At 44.5% G+C, this 19,426-nt stretch overlaps 1 protein-coding gene across 1 annotated transcript in view; it reads left to right on the top strand.

Moving 5' to 3' along the window:
- Positions 1–19,426, top strand: part of LOC134396116 (alpha-2-macroglobulin-like) — a 116,370-nt gene that overhangs the window by 33,580 nt on the left and 63,364 nt on the right. The window contains exons 11-15 of the mRNA XM_063122478.1: positions 1,531–1,689; positions 2,344–2,565; positions 6,373–6,436; positions 8,272–8,355; positions 14,855–14,997. Of these exons, the coding sequence (XP_062978548.1) occupies positions 1,531–1,689; positions 2,344–2,565; positions 6,373–6,436; positions 8,272–8,355; positions 14,855–14,997 (672 nt within the window). The remainder of the gene's footprint in view (positions 1–1,530; positions 1,690–2,343; positions 2,566–6,372; positions 6,437–8,271; positions 8,356–14,854; positions 14,998–19,426) is intronic.

The following is a 19,426-nucleotide window of genomic DNA, read 5'->3' on the forward strand; positions in this document are numbered from 1 at the left end:
GAAGTTTAGGATGTTTTCAGGAAAAGAAGCGATTGATGTGGAAGTTTAGGATGTTTTCAGGAAAAAAAGATATTGATGTGGAATTTCAAGATGTTTTCAGGAAAAGAAGGTATTGATGTGGAATTTTAGGATGTTTTCAGAAAAAGAAGGTATTGATGTGGAATTTTAGGATGTTTTCAGGAAAAGAAGGTAGTGATGTGGAAGTTTAGGATTTTTTTAGGAAAAGAAGGTATTGACGTGGAATTTTAGGATGTTTTTAGGAAAAGAAGGTAGTGATGTGGAAGTTTAGGATTTTTTAGGAAAAGAAGGTATTGACGTGGAATTTTAGGATGTTTTTAGGAAAAGAAGGTATTGACGTGGAATTTTAGGATGTTTTCAGAAAAAGAAGGTATTGACGTGGAATTTTAGGATGTTTTTAGGAAAAGAAGGTATTGACGTGGAATTTTAGGATGTTTTTAGGAAAAGAAGGTATTGACGTGGAAGTTTAGGATGTTTTTAGGAAAAGAAGGGATTGACGTGGAAGTTTAGGATGTTTTCAGGAAAAGAAGATATTGATGTGGAATTTCAGGATGTTTTCAGGAAAAGAAGGTATTGATGTGGAATTTCAGGATGTTTTCAGGAAAAGAAGGTATTGATGTGGAATTTTAGGATGTTTTCAGGAAAAGAAGGTATTGATGTGGAATTTTAGGATGTTTTCAGGTAAAGAAGGTATTGACGTGGAATTTTAAGATGTTTTCAGGTAAAGAAGGTATTGACGTGGAATTTTAAGATGTTTTCAGGAAAAGAAGGTATTGACGTGGAAGTTTAGGATGTTTTCAGGAAAAGAAGGTATTGACGTGGAAGTTTAGGATGTTTTCAGGAAAAGAAGGTATTGACGTGGAAGTTTAGGATGTTTTCAGAAAAAGAAGGTATTGATGTGGAATTTTAGGATGTTTTCAGGAAAAGAAGATGTTGATGTGGTATTTCAGGATGTTTTTAGGAAAAGAAGATGTTGATGTGGAATTTTAGGATGTTTTCAGGAAAAGAAGGTATTGATGTGGAAGTTTAGGATGTTTTCAGGAAAAGAAAGTAGTGATGTGGAATTTTAGGATGTTTTCAGGAAAAGAAGGTAGTGATGTGGAATTTTAGGATGTTTTAGGATGTTTTAATTATGTATACTATGTTTTTAATTCAGTTTTATGTATTTTATACTTATTGTTGTTCCCCGCCTCGATCCAAACAGAGAGATGGGTAAAAAATTATTATTATTGTTGTTGTTGTTGTTTTACCAAGGTTTTCCCCACCCACTCCCCATTTTCAGAGCCTGAAATGCCTTTTCTGATGCTTAGTTACTGGCGGGGAAAGCTGTAAGCTGAAATAGTCTGGAAATATTGCCATTTTGTTCTTGGCCCTTTTGCATTTGGACTGCGGCCCTCCAGAGCTTCTCCAAAATTGAAGATGTCCCTCGGACTACGTTAGGGTTTGGACTATGTTAATGTCCCCCATTGATAACACAGAGCTGTGGTGTGTGTTTGGTTTTTCTGCTTCCAGTTGACATTAAAGGATGGTGTCAACAAGCCAATCACCAATGCAAGGGTTGAGGTCCGTGCAGGGTCCTTGAGCAAGTATGTTGCCATCACTGATGACCACGGGCAAGCACAGTTTTCCATCAACACGGATAAGTTCAAGGATGATGCTGTTAATATCCAGGTGAGAGTTCTGGGGAAACTGGGAATGGCTGCTGTCCACACTGGTGAAGTGGTTCTGGAGGAGAATGCAGACTGATAGACGTTCACCCTGACAGTAGCGTGGGACAATAGGATAGAAGAGAACGTTACTTATCAGCCAACAGTACTCTGCACTCAACATCCAAAGTCCTCCTCTGGGTGTCTACTTTGAGGGAAGCTCGGAGGACGGCAACAAGAGAGAGGGCCTTTTCTGTGGTGGCCCCCCAATTGTGGAACAATCTCCCTGGTGAGACCGACATTGTTATCTTTTTGGCGCTAGGTCAAGACTTTCCTCTTCTCCCAGGCATTTAGCAATATGTAATGACCCTGGATTTGTTTTTGTATGTTTTTGTGGTTTAAAATTGTACGGTTTTCTGATTTTAAATTTATTTATTTATTTATTACATTTATGTACCGCCCCACAGCCAAAGCTCTCTGGGTGGTTCACAAATGTTTGTATATTGTTTTTATGTGTTTTTATCCTATGTAAACCACCCAGAGAGCCTCGGCTATGGGGCAGTATACAAATAATAATAATAATAATAATAATAATAATAATAATAATAATAATAATAATAATAATAATAATCCTTTGTCCCCATTTGGGGGCATCTGTGGCTTTCTTCTTTTCCAACAGGCATTTTATAAATCAGAACAGTGGTGTGATAATTCTTGGATCACTCCCCAGCATAGCATGGCAAATCACACAGTATATCACTTTTACTCGCCAAGTGGAAGCTACCTCCAAATTGAGTCTGTTCCTGGGACATTAAGCTGTGATCAAACCCAGCCAGTGCGAGTGCATTATGCCTTGAACCAAAATGCCGTGAGAGGGGAGGAGGTGATTTTTCACTACGTGGTAAGTCTGAGCAGAGTAACTTTCTGATTGAATTTTGTGGTGGAACCCGAAACCACAGGTTCCTGTGGTTTGATGAGTGGTTGTCACAGATTCTCAAGACACAATTTCTCTCTCCTTAGAAGGTTTATTACAAGCAGCGCTGCAGGGTGGCAGTCAGAGGAACTGCCCAACAATTTCAGGAAATGTCAACATATTTATAGGGTCAGTTCCCCTTAGATACAATGGCAGAACTTTCCAACCAATCATAATACAGCTCTGAAACACAACAACCAATGAGAAGCCAAGCATTTAGGCATGTACAGAGTTTGAATGCTTCTCTGACTAGAAGATACTACATTACCACAGTTACAGGAAAAACATCTCTATCTGTTACTTTCTTGGTTATCTTGCCTTGCGGACATCCTCCACCCTCTGACTGCCGGCGTGGACACCGCCTGTTTTGTCACACAGTTTCAGCATCAACTTAATTCTAAAAGCAATTGCAGCGTTAAAAATAAGTTTTAAAAGAACAGGAAGCCATGAACTTTATGTTGTATGGAGCTAGTGTGTTATAGATCCATTTTCCTATACCTGTGGGCATTAGGTAAAAGAACCAGCTTGATTTCCTCAACAATTTTAGGGGTTAAAATCATGCAAGATGCTGTGGGGAGACCCTATGGACTAGGGATGTGCACAGACCTCCCGAACCACTGTGTTGCCCAATCTGGAACTTCCGGATCGGGCCTGAACTGCTTCAGGCTGATCCACCCGTCCCCCGCTCTTCTCCGCGGAGTGAGATCCAGAGGGGCGGATTGGGGTTTTGCCCCCCTTCCCTACTTACTTGCCTCCATGGTGGACGGTGGAGGCAGGTAAGTGCGGAAGGGGGGACAAAATGGGGGTCGATAAGCCCAACTCCCCCCACCCCCTTACCTGTGTCCGTCGTGGGCTTCAATTGCGGCCCCGGCTTGAAGCTGGGGCTTCAGTTGAAGCCCGTGATGGACTGTGATGGAGGCAGGTAAGCCTCCCTCCCCCCTGCCCCCTTACCTGGCTCCATCACTGCATGGACTGTGGCAGCAGAGCCAGGCAAACGAAACTCCCCCCACCTCCTTACCTGTGTCCATTGTGGGCTTCAATTGAGGCCACGGCTAGCTTGAAGCTGGGGCCTCAGTTGAAGCCGAGGCCTCAGTTGAAGCCCGCGACGTACCACGATGGACACAGGTAAGCCCCCCTCCCCCTGCCCCCTTATGTGGCTCCATCGTCATCGCCACACGGACTGCAGCGGCGCCACCAGATGAGTGCCCCTCCCCCCACTTACCTGCGTCTGGTGCTCCAGATCGAGGTGAACCGCTTCGCCTCGATCCACAGCCCCCCCAATCTGTCTCCGTCTTTGTCAGAGGTGAATCAGGCTGCTCCGCTACTGCTTCTCCAAGCCGAAGTGAAGCGGACCACAGCCCTACTATGGACATCTTTACATTAAGGGGAAATCACGTTGCTTAGCAGGTTGTATGTGCTTCGGGTTTTTTTTTTTTGGTGTGGTTGTTATGGGCTACATTACATGGACAGAGAGGGACAACTATGTGGTTGGAATTGAATACTTCCCTCCTAAGCGTGCCCTGTTCACTTCAATTGAGACAGTGCCATTCTAGTGGTGGAATATCTCACTTTTCCCCAACTAGTACCACTTTAAAAGTGGTTCTATTCATGGTGGAATTTCCAACAGATGCCATGGGAGACGTCCTGGTTCTCCACAGCATCATTTAAAAGACCCGTGAACTTTTGTGAGTGGCCAATCACAAGTTTGCAATAAATTGCTTGTTTAGAGCTGCCCTATAGTTCAGTGTAAAGAAGGTCTAGATCCAATCCCAGGCATTTTCAGGCAACAGGACCCCATGGCAGGGGGTGGGATCCCCTCACATCCAAACTTCAGAAGGGGCACTTGAAAATCCAATGGAATCCAATGTAGATCATTCCCATTGAATCTATTGGATTTTCAAAGTGCCCACAAAGAAAATCGGGGGCGGGGCAGAACCCCCCCTGGACTGTTTCACTTTTTTAAAATTTCCGCCCCCACCTTCCCCACCAAGAGGATGAAAGTTTGGGAGCAGATTTGGGTGGGTTCAGGTAGAGGGTGTAGGGTCTACAAGGAAAGTGGAAGCCCGTTCTGTGAGCCACTTCTGTTCCAATACGACCCCTTGCCTTTTCTTAGATGAACTTTGAATGAATGAAGTTGCCTTGAAAACATTGATTTTTGCCTAGTGCCTTCCAACCTGGCCACCTTAAGTATTCTTACAGAAGGCTGGTTAAGCCTGTTTGAAGTCCATAAGATGAAGCTTGTATGGAATTTCTACTTCAGGACAGCTGTTTCTCAAATCCATACCCAGCTGCTAAACCAGGGGGGGATCTACACATCATTGTGAAGGCGCTTTCGCGTGCCTCGAGTGTGCCTGAAATTTACTTTTAAATAATCGTTTCTCACCTTTTGAGCAGTGTTATTTACTCCGTCTTAAGTCGATTTAAGGCATTCCTTCTTCCAAAGTGTGTAGCATTCCTGCACTGTTTCCTCACTGTCCCATCTTATTTTGTGGGCTTTCCATATATGGTTACACGTCCATTAAAATATCTGAACCAATGACTGTTCAGCAGGACAAATCCGGCCCGAACAGCAGCTGCCATTTTAAATCTTCTCTTTTCGCTCTTGAAGGGAGGTGAGGGAGGTTCTATTTTCCCTATTCCTATCTTCTTCTTTTTTCTCAAATTTTTAATTTTTTAAATGTTAATGTTATTCCTGCGCATGTGCGCACATGTGCATAAGGAATTACACTTTTTTTAAAAAAGGGGGCACTGGAGAACGTCATAAGCGTCGACCAAAGCCCACCTATAACCAATGCCCACTTGTGACAGAATTTGAGAATTGTGTGAATGAGTCCAACAAAACAAAATGCAGTATATATAAAGATAAAGCTCCAGAGACAGAAAATTCAGGAACGCTTCATTTAGGTGCGCATTAAAAAACGTGTGCGATGTGTAGATCAACGCCCCCCCATATTTGGTTCCAACTTCAAACTGACTTGAAGGATGGAAATTCATTTCCCCCTGTCAGGAGACAGGTAGCCGGGAAGTCTCCAGTCCCCTACAGGAGGTGGAATACGTGGAGTATTCTGGGAGGCACAAATCCTTGCACACTCTTTGGGGGCATTCTTGGTGTATCCTAATTGGTATTGCCCAACTGTGGATTTCATTGATATTTTTAAAATTACTATCATCATTATGATGGTCCAGCCAAACTATCTTTTTTTTTTAACGGCATGTTCATGCAACCGAAATTTTTGCCTCCTCCATCAGTCTTGTCTGCTAACCTGTCGGAACGCCTCTCCCGACATGAACCTGCCCATACACTACGCTCAACGTCTAAGGTCCTCCTACGAGTGCCTACTCCGAGGGAAGCTCGGAGGATGGCAACAAGGGAGAGGGCCTTTTCGGTGGTGGCCCCCCAATTGTGGGCATGATCTCCCCAATGAGGCTCGTCTGGCGCCAACATTGTTATATTTTCGGTGCCAGGTTAAGACCTTTCTCTTCTCCCAGGCAGTTAACAACATGGGCTGAGTTTGTTTGTTTTTAACTGACCCCAGAATAGTTGTTTTAAAAGGATATTTTTTATATATATACTTTTGATGGTTTTAAATTTTATATATTTGTTTTTAATGTTCATTGTTTTTAACTTTTGTAAACCACCCAGAGAGCTTCGGGGCAGTATATAAACGTAATCAATCATTCAATCAATCAATCAATCAATCAATCAATAACATACGTTTTCCTCCTTCTGTGTAGCTGATGGGGAAGGGGACACCTGTGCATGCAGGGACCCACACTGAGCCGCTGGAACACGCTGAAGGTAAATGCTTCCGCCCACAGTTCCTTCATTCTGCACGGCAGGGCCGGCCCTTCCATAACACAAAGTGAAGCACCTGCGTGAGGCGACGCATTTCAAGGAGTTGCCGATTGGGCACTGCTAACTGGTCCTCCTCCATTCCACTCACAGCTGCTGCTGTCACCACTTGTCACCTGACAGCTGGGTTCCCCCCCCACCTGCCCACTGCAGCCGCTGTCGTCCCCACACCACTCACACCCTCACTCTTATATGATTCTCCACCACCACCGCCATCTCAAAGCTGCGCACGTGCACATGTCTGTGTCTCTCAGGGCTCCTTCACATGGAGCGTATGTTGTGTGATCAAGATTGGTTATCCACGGAAGTTTCCGGGTCCTTTTCATGATGCTGTTATCCTCCAGTGCCTCTCACACTGCTTTCGTGGTTTATTCCGCTGAGATTTAACACAAGAAAAATGGCTCCACAAGAAGAAATCCCTGTAGAGTGTGTTTTATTGCTTGTTTACAGAAGCTATCAGTTCACAAGAAATCACCCCCTCCCAACTCAGGTTCAAGCAACAGTGAGCCTGTCCTCAGAACACTTCTCCTCCTCATCTTTCTCTTTCTCCTCCTTCTTCTCCTTCTCCTTTCCCTCCTCCTCCTTCTTTTTCCCCCCCCTCCTCCTCCTCTTCTCCTCCTCCTTTTCCTTCTCCTTCTCCTCCTCCTCCTCAGTCTCCTTTTCCTCGTCCTCCTTCTCCTTCTCCTTTTCATCCTCCTCCTCCTCCTCCTTCTCCTCCTCCTTCTTCTCCTTCTCCTTCTCTTTTTCAACCTCCTCCTCCTTCTTCTCCTTCTTTTCCTCCTCCTCCTTCTTCTCCTTCTCCTTTTCATCCTCCTCCTTCTTCTCCTTCTCCTTCTCCTCCTTCTCCTCTTCCTCCTCCTTCTTCTCCTTCTCCTTTTCCTCCTCCTCCTTTCCCCCTCCTTCTTCTCATTCTCCTTTTCCTCCTCCTTCTTCTCCTTCTCCTTTTCATCCTCCTCCTTCTTCTCCTTCTCCTTCTCCTTCTCCTCCTTCTCCTCCTCCTCCTCCTTCTTCTCCTTCTCCTTTTCCTCCTCCTCCTTTCCCCCTCCTTCTTCTCATTCTCCTTTTCCTCCTCCTCCTCCTTCTCCTTCCCCTTTTCCTCCTCCTCCTTCTTCAACTTCTTTTCCTCCTCTTCCTCCTTCTTCTCCTTCTACTTTTCATCCTTCTCCTTCTTCTCCTTTTCCTCCTCCTTCTCCTCCTCCTCCTTCTCCTCCTCCTCTTCCTTCTCCTCCTCCTCCTCCTCCTTGTCCTTTTCCTTCTCCTTTTTCTCCTCCTCTTCTCCATCTCCTTTTCCTCCTCCTCCTCCTTTTCCCCCCTCCTTCTTCTCCTTCTCCTTTTCCTCCTCCTTCTTCTCCTTCTCCTTCTCCTCCTCCTCCTCCTTCTTCTCCTTCTCCTTTTCCTCCTCCTCCTCCTTCTCCTTTTCCTCCTCCTTCTGCATTTCCTCCTCCTTCTCCTTTTTCTCCTTCTCCTTCTCCTTTTTCTCCTCCTCCTCCTCCTCCTCCTCCTCCTCCTCCTCCTCCTCCTCCTCCTCCTCCTCCTTCTTTTTCTCCTTTTTCTGCTTCTCCTTCTCCTCACCTTTTAGATATAATGTGCCTTTAGGAAGTAAGCCTGTGGACATGTAAATGACCAGGCCTTTGTCCTCCTCTTGAAAATATGCCACCGTCGTTTTGAAGCTTTTTAAAAACAACAACTGATAACGCTGATTTTACAGACTCTTAAATGAGGGGGGTCTCATCATTGCACCACCCTTTAAAACTCCTGATGCCTAAACGTGTTCTTGGCAGTTCTTCAGAGCCAGCAGCAAGAGGCAGCTGACACACCGGAACATGAGAATACAAAAGGGTCAGAGCATCACACCAGCTCCCGCAGTAAGTGTATTTTGGATCGGGGCCTTTTCATGCTTTACAGTGCAGGGGTGGCTGGGGAAATCATATAGCAAAGGTTCTTACATGTCTTGATGATCATGAAAAAAAGATGGAGGCCAGTGGTTGGTGCAAAAGAGAAGCAAGAGAGTGTCTTGTCCAGCTATGGAATTATTAATTACTGTAACAGTCAGTTTGTGCCAGTTTTTAGCATTCCTCCTATGCATATTTACCCGCTATGTTTAATTGTCAATTGGGCTTTTCCATAGGGGAGCGTGACTAGGATGGCAGCCTTAGCTGCTTTCCCAAGGTCTCTATAAATTTCATCTCAATGCCAGGTACCTTAATGAAGTAATTACTTAGATTTATACCCAACTGGTAAATGCCATCCGGGCCATTAACAGTCATTTATTTATTTATTATTTTATTTTTATTTATTTTTGCATTTATATCCTGCCTTTTTTCCTCCAAGGAACCCGAGGAGGCATGCATAATCCTCCTCCTTTCCGTTTTATCCTCACAACAACAAACCTGTGAGGTAGGCTGGGCTGAGAGTCTGTGACTGGCCCAGAGTCACCCAGAGGGTTTCCATGGCTGAGTGGGGACTAGAACCTGGATCTCCCAACTCCCAGTCCAACACTCTAACCATTACACCACACTGGCTCTTATTGGATGCATCTTATCTTTGTTCAAGGATGTCCATGAGTGCACATTATAAGAACCCATTCACAGGTGGTCATTTTGCAAGCCTTGTTTAGAAGTTTCCCTTGCTCGGCTCTGTCCATTTTCTTCTGCTGCCCCTTATGCCTGGAACGCTCTTCCAGAACATTTGAGAACTACAACTTCAATCGCAGCTTTTAAAGCTCAACTAAAAACTTTTCTTTTTCCTAAAGCTTTTAAAACTTGATGTTGTGCAGACTTTATACTGTTAGTTTTACCCTACCCTGTGCCTGCTTACCCTACCCTGTGCCTGTTTGCATTCTCTTCCCCTCCTTATTGTTTTACTATGATTTTATTAGATTGTAAGCCTATGCGGCAGAGTCTTGCTATTTACTGTTTTACTCTGTACAGCACCATGTACATTGATGGTGCTATATAAATAAATAAATAAATAAATAAATAAATAATAATAATAATAATAATAATAATAAGTATTTATAGGAAGTTGTAAGGATCATGTTCCCCCCCCACCACCACAACTATATCTATCCTGAACTCTATTTCATTATATTTTTGGCCCTGGAAGGGTGTGTGGGCACCATGCAGAGCCAGCCCAAGACATACCACCCCCTGAGGCAGAAGGACACCCCACCACCCTCCTCCTCCTCCTCTCCCCATGCAGCTGCTTCCCCACTCAATGCCTCACTCTGTGGGATCCTTCCTCAAAGCAAGGCATTGGCTGTGAGGTGGCCCTGGACCCTGCCTGTGTCATGGCAGCACAGTTGACCTCTAGGACCACCTCTCCATGAATGCCTTGCTCTGAGGAACGGCCCCTCCGAGCAAGGCATTTGGGCCAGGCAGACTCTCTGGACAGCTGTGCCAGCCGGTCTCCTGATCAGGGAAGAAGTCAACAGGGCTTCCCAGAGAGCCCTCCTGCCTGATGCCTCCTTCTGAGGACCTCCAAGAGCGAGGCAGTGGGGAAGCAGCTCTCCAGAGAGCTGTGCCAGCTGCTGTCCTGGCAGGAGAGCAGTCCTTGTAGCTCTCTGGAATGGCCACTTGTCCTATGCCTCACTCTCAGATGGTCCTAAAATGTCACATCGTGAGGCGGTGGCACGTGGCCCTCTTGGTGGTAAGGAGTGCATGCGATGCCCTTCTGGATATGCCAACTGAGGCAGGAGATTCACCCTGCCTCATGGGAGGGCCGGCCCTGGTGCCATCTTGTCCATCCCCTTTTAAAACTAGGGGTGTGCACGAACCCCCAATCCGCTTCTCTTCCAGATCTGCAGTTTGTGGATCAGGCCGCTTCGCTCCACCCTGCTCTGCCTATAGTCCACTCCGCTCCGCTGCGGAGCTCTGGATCCACATCGGAGCTCCGCTTTCCCCCCATAGGCTTGCATTGAAATCCAAAAAAGTCTACAATTTTTTTCTGTTAAAGTTAGAAACCTCAAATTCAGCACCATGACACCTCATACATGTATACACACGCATGCCAAGACTCAAGCCAATCCAAGCCTTCTCTGATTTTTGGGGAATTTTTGAAAATCGGACACCCCATTTTCAGACATGGGATTTACTCTGACATTTTGACAGATAAAAACTTGGATGCAGGCACCCTCACAGATGCCATCTAGATCCACATTCATAGCAAGTTTCAAGCAAATCCCATCATCCCCTGATTTTTGGCGGGGCTTTAACCTCTAATGCATCACCCATAACCCCAATTCACACCCCTTAGAATATCTCTGTCAATTTTCACGTTAGAAATCTCAAACTCAGTGTCATGATAGCTTATCCATGTATACACATGCATGCCAAGACTCAAGCCAATCCATGCCTCCCCTGATTTGGGGGGAATTTTTGAAAATCGGACACCCCATTTTCAAACATGGACTGTTCACTGACATTTTGACAGATAAAAACTTGGAAGCAGGCACCCTCACAGAAGACATCTAGATCCACATTCATGCCCAGTTTCAAGCAAATCCCATCATCCCCTGATTTTTGGCGGGGCTTTATCCTTTTAACTCACCCCAAATCAAGTCCCATGCTAGAACTACGTCAATTTTCATGTTAGAAACATCAAATTAGGCACCATGACACCTCATGCATGTATACACATGCATGCCAAGACTCAAGCCAATCCAAGCCTCCCCTGATTTTGGGGGAAATTTTGAAAACGGACACCCCAGTATCTCAGGGATTTAAAGGTGCAGACAGCGCAATGGGGCCATTTCAAAGGAAATCCCAACATGCCATGAATTGTTGAGTAGATAAAGAATCTTCTTCCACACTTGAAAAATTTATTTGGAACTTCAAAAAGTCTAAGTGAGTGCAGGAAGGACTTATCCCCTGAGTCAAAGCAAGACACACACAAACCATCCCTGCGAGGCAGGCAGGGGAGGAGGGAGGGAAGGCAGGCAGGCAGCAGACATTTCTGGGGGCTTAAGGAAATGAGGCAAGGATGGTTTTGTTTCAAAGCCAGCAGTAAGTCATGCATTGCAAAGTGCAAACCATCCCTGCGAGGCGGTCACAGAGGAGGAGGACAGGTGGGCAGATCTAGTATGGGGGAGTCAGTCCCTGCCGATGCCCCACCACAGCAGCACCCAGGGGGGAAGGCACACAGGAAGGCAGCAGACATTGACTCTCCCACACTAGAGGCTTTCAAGAGGCAGCTGAACAAGTATCTGTTGGGGATGCTTTAGGGTGGATTCCTGCATTGAGCAGGGGGTGTGACTTGATGGCCTTGTAGGCCCCTTCCAACTCTGCTATTCTATGATTCTATGATTTCTGGGGGCATAAGGAAATGAGGCAAGGATGGTTTGTTTCAAAGCCAGCAGTAAGTTATGCATTGCAAACCATCCCTGTGAGGCGGTCACAGAGGAGGAGGACAGACAGGCAGAGAGCTAGGCAGAGATACGCCATAGAACTAGTATGGGGGAGTTAGTCCCGGCAGATGCCCCACCCCAGCAGCACCCCAGAGGGAAGGCAGGCAGGCAGGCAGCTGACATTTCTGGGGGCACAAGGAAGTGATGCAAGGATGGCTTGTTTCTTTCTAAGCCAGCAGTAACACATTGCAAAGTGAAAACCAACCCTGCGAGGTGGGTGCAAGGAGTGAGCAAAGGATGGCTTGTTTCTTTCTAAGCCAGCAGTAACACATTATGAAGTGCAAACCATCCCTGCGAGGCAGTCACAGAGGAGGAGGACAGGCGGGCAGAGAGCCAGGCAGAGATACGCCATAGATCTAGTATGGGGGAGTCAGTCCCGGCAGATGCCCCACCACGGACTTGCCCGTTTGATTTTCACAGCAGGAGAGGCAGCCTGCTTACTGGTGCCAGCCTGAGCTTTCCCTTGACCACCACTGCTTTCAGCATGCCCAGCCACAGACGTGCGCCTGCTCCCTCTTCTCATGATGATAATAATATAATACTAATACTAATACTACTAATAATATGTATTTAGGGAAATGGGACAAGTGTGTATGCTTTGCCTAAACTGGATTTGAAATGCTCAAACTGTATTGGCTGTTTTGCACTTCACAAGCAGTGCACACAGCACACTCACACAATAACACAGTCACACACACAGTCCAAGTAACACACACACACACACACACACACACACACACACACACACACACACAGAAGAAATAGAGAATAATTTTTTTTGTATTTTTTTTTTTATATAGAAGACAGAAGGAAGATGAAACACAGTCAGGCTTTAAGAGGGGAAAGGGGGGGAACCAACCAACCAACCAAACACTCCAAAATGTAAAAATAAAGTTTATATTAAATCAAGGTAAGGGAAAAACACAGAACAAACTAAGCAAACAGTCAGAAACAAGCAAAGAAAGTAACAAACACACACACAAACCAAGCTAAATCCTAATCTATCTCCTCTAACAAACACAGCAGCAGCATCTATAACTAACTCCTCTCTCCACGAACGCCAACCCACAAAGACACTCAAAGGAGAAACGTCTCAGGGTGGCTCTGCTTTAGTCCCCCCTCCAATGCTGGGATTGGAGGATGCTTCATCAATTCTCATCAGGATTGGGAGCTGAATGTGCCTGTCATCGCTAAAAAAAACAAAAAAACAACCCCCCCCGCCGCTTTACCCTTTCCCGGTTTTTTTACCCGATTTTTAAAAAAAATTATAGCAAGCGAACCACACCACACAGACAGCTGAGAGTAGGCTCAAAATGACCCCCAGCCATGACTCTTTAAGCACACGAAGTTTCAGAAAAATAGCTTAAAAAACAACACAGTTATCCCCTATTCTTTTCCACAATGCAATCCTATGGGCGAAATGATCCAAAATGGCGGGCGGATCGCTCCGCTAAAAGAGAAGCGCTTCGCCTATGGCCGCTTCTCTTCGCCTTGCTTCTGGGCAAGGCGGAGCAAGCCAATTCACTTCTGATTCTCCGATTCGAATCGGAGTGGAGCACTTCCCTAGTTAAAATAGCTCCACTGCCTTCCGGTCTGTTTCTGGGCACAATTCAAAGTGCTGGTTATCACCTATAAAGCCCTCTAAGGCTCAGGTCCAGGTTATCTCAAAGACCGTACTCTCCCATATGAGCCTGCCCATGCTCTGAGATCTTCTGGGGAGGCCTTTTTCTCAGTCCCACCAACATCCCAGACATGCCTGATGGGTACGCGGGACACGGCCTTCCCAGTGGCTGCTCCAAAGCTCTGGAACTCCCTTCCCAGGGAGGCTAGGCTGGCTCCTTCTGTGCTACACTTTCAGAGGCAGGCGAAAACTTTTTTCTTTCAGCAGGCTTTTGGAACTATACTGGACCTGTGTTAATGTATTGGATTACCCTCTTTTTAACCTGTTACAGTTTTTACAATTTTTAACATGTTTTTAATTTTACTGTAGGTTTAATTCTGTTTTAACTTTTGTCATTTATATTCATATGTTTTAATTGTACATGTTATAATCTTGTAAACCGCCTTGAGTCCCAGTAATGGGAAAAAGGCAGAATATAAATAAATATCACCATCATAATTTTTGATGATGCCTACCTCTGAAAGTGCTTTCTACCAACTCAGGTTGGTGGCCCAGCTTTGCCCCTATCTGGTCAGGGATAACCTAGCTTCAGTTGTCCATACTCTGGTAACCTCTAAATTAGATTACTGCAATGCCCTCTACATGGGGCAGCCTTTGAAGATGGTTTGGAAGCTGCAGCTTGTGCAAAATGCAGTGGCCAGATGGATAGCTGGAACAGGGAGGTTTGAGCATATAACACCGATTCTGGTCCACTTGCATTGGTTGCCTATACGTTTCCCAGCCCGATTCAAGGTGCTGGTTTTAACCTATAAAGCCCTACATGGCTTGGGACCACAATACCTGATGGAACGCCTCTCCTGATATGAACCCACCCGTACACTGTGCTCAACATCTAAGGTCCTCCTCCGAGTGCCTCCTCCGAGGGAAGCTCAGAGGATGGCAACAAGAGAGAGGGCCTTTTTGGTGGTGGCCCCCCAATTATGGAATAATCTCCCTGATGAGGCTCGCCTGGCACCAACACTGTTATCTTTCAGGCACCAGGTCAAGACTTTTCTCTTCTCCCAGGCATTTAACAGCATTTAACAACGCTAAGTTTGTTTTTTAACGGACCCCAGAACCGTTGTTTTTAAATGGATACTGTTGGTTTTATACTGTTGGTTTTACATTTTTGACGGTTTAAAATTTTGCATATTTTTTAATGTTTATTGTTTTTAATTTTTGTAAACTGCCCAGAGAGTTTCGGCTATGGGGCGGTACATAAATATAATAAATAAATAAATAAATAAATAAATAATCTCCTCCACCCGTCTCTCTCTTTGTGAATGTCTTCATTTACCAGTCAAAGGGGTGTTTTTGCTGAATCTCCCGCTGGACGTCCATTCTGCGCCTCTGGCCCGCTTGCTTGTCTACACCGTTCTGCCCAACGGAGAACTTGCGGCCAACTCGGCGGACTTCACTGTTGAGAACTGCTTCGCGAATAAGGTAAGGGCGCCTGGATGCACTCAACACCAGTGCAGAAAGACGGAGGGAGAAATACTATGGACAGAGTGACGAAGGGACTTAGTTTGGGTTGCTGGGATTGGTGAATTTGGGCAATGGAGGCAGGGCGGAATGGGTTGAGGTGGAACGGGACTTGGGAGGAATGTGAGGGACAATCAGGATTCGATCCAAAGTGTAGGGTGAGGTCCCTACTTTGCTGACTTTTTGGTGTCAGGCAAAAAGCATCCTCACCCACTCCCAGCCCTTTTAAACGATTGCTTGCTAAGCAATAATACAAACGAGAAGGATCTTGTAGTTGTTGTAGATCGCAAGCTGAATCTGAGCCAACAGTGTGATGTGGCTGCAAGAAAGGCAAATGCTATTTTGGGCTGCATTAATAGAAGTATAGCTTCCAAATCACGTGAGGTACTGGTTCCTCTCTATTCGGCCCTGGTTAGGCCTCCTCTAGAGTATTGCGTCCAGTTCTGGGCTCCACAATTCAAGAAGGACGCAGACAAGCTGGAGCGTGTTCAGAGGAGGGCAACCAGGATGATCAGGGGTCTGGAAACAAAGCCCTGTGAAGAGAGACGGAAAGAACTGGGCATGTTTTGCCTGGAGAAGAGAAGATTGAGGGGAGACATGAGAGCACTCTTCAAATACTTAAAAGGTTGTCACACAGAAGAGGGCCAGGATCTCTTCTGAATCCTCCCAGAGTGCAGGACCCAGAATAATGGGCTCAAGTTATTTATTTATTTATTATTGCTTTTCCACATTAATTAAACATACATCATTACAATAAAAGAAAACAACAACAACAACATACTCTGCTCTGCAGAGGCCACCAGAGAGGGAGGAAGCAGCAGCCAGGCACTTCTCCACCGTGCCTGGTTCCAGCTCCAGCTGAGAGCCCCCTTCCTCCTGCTACCAACTGTCTCTGCAGAGGCCACCAGTGAGGGAGGAAGCAGCAACCAGGCACCTCTCCACCGTGCCTGGGTCCAGCTCCAGCTGAGAGCCCCCTCCCTCCTGCTGCCAACTGTAACTGCAGGGGCCACGAGAGAGGGAGGAAGCAGCAGCCAGGAACTTCTCCACCGTGCCTGGGTCCAGCTCCAGCTGAGAGCCCCCTTCCTCCTGCTACCAACTGTCTCTGCAGAGGCCACCAGTGAGGGAGGAAGCAGCAACCAGGCACCTCTCCACCGTGCCTGGGTCCAGCTCCAGCTGAGAGCCCCCTCCCTCCTGCTGCCAACTGTAACTGCAGGGGCCACGAGAGAGGGAGGAAGCAGCAGCCAGGCACCTCTCCACCGTGCCTGGGTCCAGCTCCAGCTGAGAGCCCCCTCCCTCCTGCTGTCACCTGTAACTGCTGAACTTTCCAACTAAGATTGTAGTGCCTGAGTTTGCTTTCCTTTCCCCCCTCCTCCTCCTCCCTCCCAATCCCCTTTCCTTTTGTGTCATGTCTTTTAGATTGTAAGCCTGTGGGCAGGGACTGTCAAGAAATACTTTTGTATTTCCAAAATCTCATACTCTCTTCTGCTGGCGGTTTCCCACTTCCCTTAGAAAACACAAATATTAGGAACTGTTTCCAAATTCCTTCAAACTAATTTATTTTAGTTATACCTTTCCTCCACTTGATATTACAAGTCAATTTATCATTAATAGCTATATCCCAAACTTCTTTATACCATTCTTTGTAGTAAATACTCACGCACACATCTGAGGGTTGAGGGTTGAAGTGACTCAAAGCGACCGGAGCCACTTGAGTGAGTTTATTGAGCATACACAGAGTTTAAGTAGGAAAATCTCTCCTCCTTCTTCCCCCCTCCCTCTCAGCCGAAACTCCTTTGATCACTCTGCTTGTACCCTGAATCCACATCTTTAATCCCCTCTGTTTGCAGAGTTAGTCTGCCTTGGTTGTTGATTCCGTGTTAGTTACTGGGAGCCAACAGGACATGTCTAGGATTGAACAATGGTCAATTAACGGGGAGGAAGATAACAGCAAAGCCCTGCTTTGCCCAGGCAGTCTTCTGTCAACGTAACTCTCCAGGCCTGTGCTGTAATACTTCAATTCTTCAATAGTGTATTCCCCTTGAATCTTCCAGTTCCTAGCTACCATCAATCGTGCTGCAGTCAGCAAACTCGATATCAATTCTTTAATTTCTTTCCCACATTTTAAATCTTCAAATAGTGACAGTAATGCAATTTTTGGTGTTTGTTCTATCTTCAGTCCCACTATTTCTTCAAAAAACACCATCTTCCATAATCTTTGTACATATTTGCATTCCCACCACATATGTAAATACGTTCCTTTTCCCCCACAACCTCTCCAACAGTTTGCTGAATGCTGACTATTAATCTTATTCAATCTAATCGGGGTTAGGTACCACCTCCACAAAATTTTAAAATAGTTCTCTTTTATTCTCACTGACATACTTCTCAACACTCTTTGTTTCCAGAGTCCCTCCCAGCTCTGTCGTCCTATTTGTACCTTCAAATCTGTCTCCCATACCATTTTTCCTGCACTATCCATTAGCCCTTCCTCCAGCAATATTTTATATATTTCACTCATTAACCCTTTTAATACTGAACTTCCTCCCTTATTTTTTTCCTTACATTTTTCCCTTTTAACTATTAATTCCTCAAACTTCGTCATTTCTCTACAATCTCTATTTTCTCTAATCCACTTTTTATTCCACTGTTCTAATTGCCTATAATCTAACCAAGTTAATTTTTTCTCTTTTAAAACCTCTTCCATATCTTCTCTTGTATTTATTTCTCTCAACCAATTCTTTAACTTCATTTTATTTTTCTCTATTAATATTTTACTTAATCTGCCCTTCAGTTCCTCTGGGAAATTCTTTAACATTATTACCGGTGACAAAGGGGAGCCGCTCGGAAGCAGCTCCCCTTTAAATTTACTCCAGGTTTCCCAGTGAGACCTCAGGAGCGGATTACCTATACTTTCAACCCATTTCCTCCCTCCTTCCCTAATTTTTTTCCCCAATCTCATCTCTACATTACATGTGGTTTTATCCTCCATCCAATCTAAATCTCCTACTCCTATAATTGTTTCTACAATATGCCTTAATCTGTTTGCTACAAAATATAATTTTATATTTGGGAGACCCATTCCACCCTTCTTTTGACTTAAATACCAATTATTCTTATTTACCCTTGCTTTCTTATCTCCATTACAGTAATTGTTTATAATATTTTGCCAACTTTTTATCTCTAATTCTGAAATTTTTATTGGTAACATCCTAAACACAAAATTAATCTTTGCTAAAATCTTCATTTTTATTAATGCTATTCTTCCAAACCAGGATAAATTTAATCTTTTATATTTTTCCAATTTTACTAAAACCTCTTTTTTTAACTTAATTAAATTTTCCTTCTCTAAATTATCTAATTTTTTTGTAATTTTAATTCCCAAATATCTAATCTGTTCCTTAACTCTCATTTCTATTCCCTTCCATTCCCATTCCTTTTCTTCCTTTTTAGTATAATTAAACAAAATCATTTCTGATTTGGACCAGTTTATTCTTAATCCAGTAGCTTCTTCAAATTCTGTTGTTTAATTCTATCTTTCTTATTGGATTCTTGATAGTTAATAGGGTATCATCCGCAAACATATTCAATTTCATTTTTTTACACCACCAATTCCTTCTATCTCTCCATCATCTCTTAATGCATTCGCCAGTACTTCCATAACCATTACAAACAGGACCGGCAAGAGCAGACATCCTTGTCTTGTGCCTCTGGCTAGTCATATCTTATCGGTGAGTCCGTCGTTTACCACCACTACGGCTGTATTTTTGGAATATAACTGTTCTATTATCGTTTTAAATTTATTTCCAAATCCCATTTTATCTAAAATAATCTTTAGTGCCTGCCAGCTCACACAATCAAAAGCCTTAAAGCTATCCAGTGCCAAAATTCCTGCCTTAATCTTAGATTTTTTTTATCTCTTGTATTGCATTTAAAACTCTTCCCACTAAATTGTGCATCTGTCTACCCGCCACAAATCCACATTGGTCTTCTCCTATATATTCCGATATAAATTTATTTAACCGTTTTGCCAAAATAGATGAAAAATTTTTAGCATCTTGATTTATTAGTGAAATAGGTCTATATGAATCAGGGACAGTCAAATCTTTATCTGGTTTTGGAATTAATATTATCAATGAATGTTCCCATGATTCTGGTATCTTCTCTCCTTGCAATATAACGTTATAAAGTTTCAATAATTTCGGTACTAAAAACCCATTGAAGACCTTATAATATTCTGATCCTAGACCATCTGCTCCCGGTGATTTACCCACTTTCAAATTATCTATTACTTCTTCAACTTCTCTTTGAGTTATTACCCTCTCCATTAGCTCTTTATGTTCTGTCAGGGATGCTTTAGGGTGGATTCCTGCATTGAGCAGGGGGTTGGACT

This window comes from Elgaria multicarinata, chromosome 3 (genome assembly GCF_023053635.1).
Source record: "Elgaria multicarinata webbii isolate HBS135686 ecotype San Diego chromosome 3, rElgMul1.1.pri, whole genome shotgun sequence".
In the NCBI taxonomy this organism is placed as follows: Eukaryota; Metazoa; Chordata; class Lepidosauria; order Squamata; family Anguidae; genus Elgaria; species Elgaria multicarinata.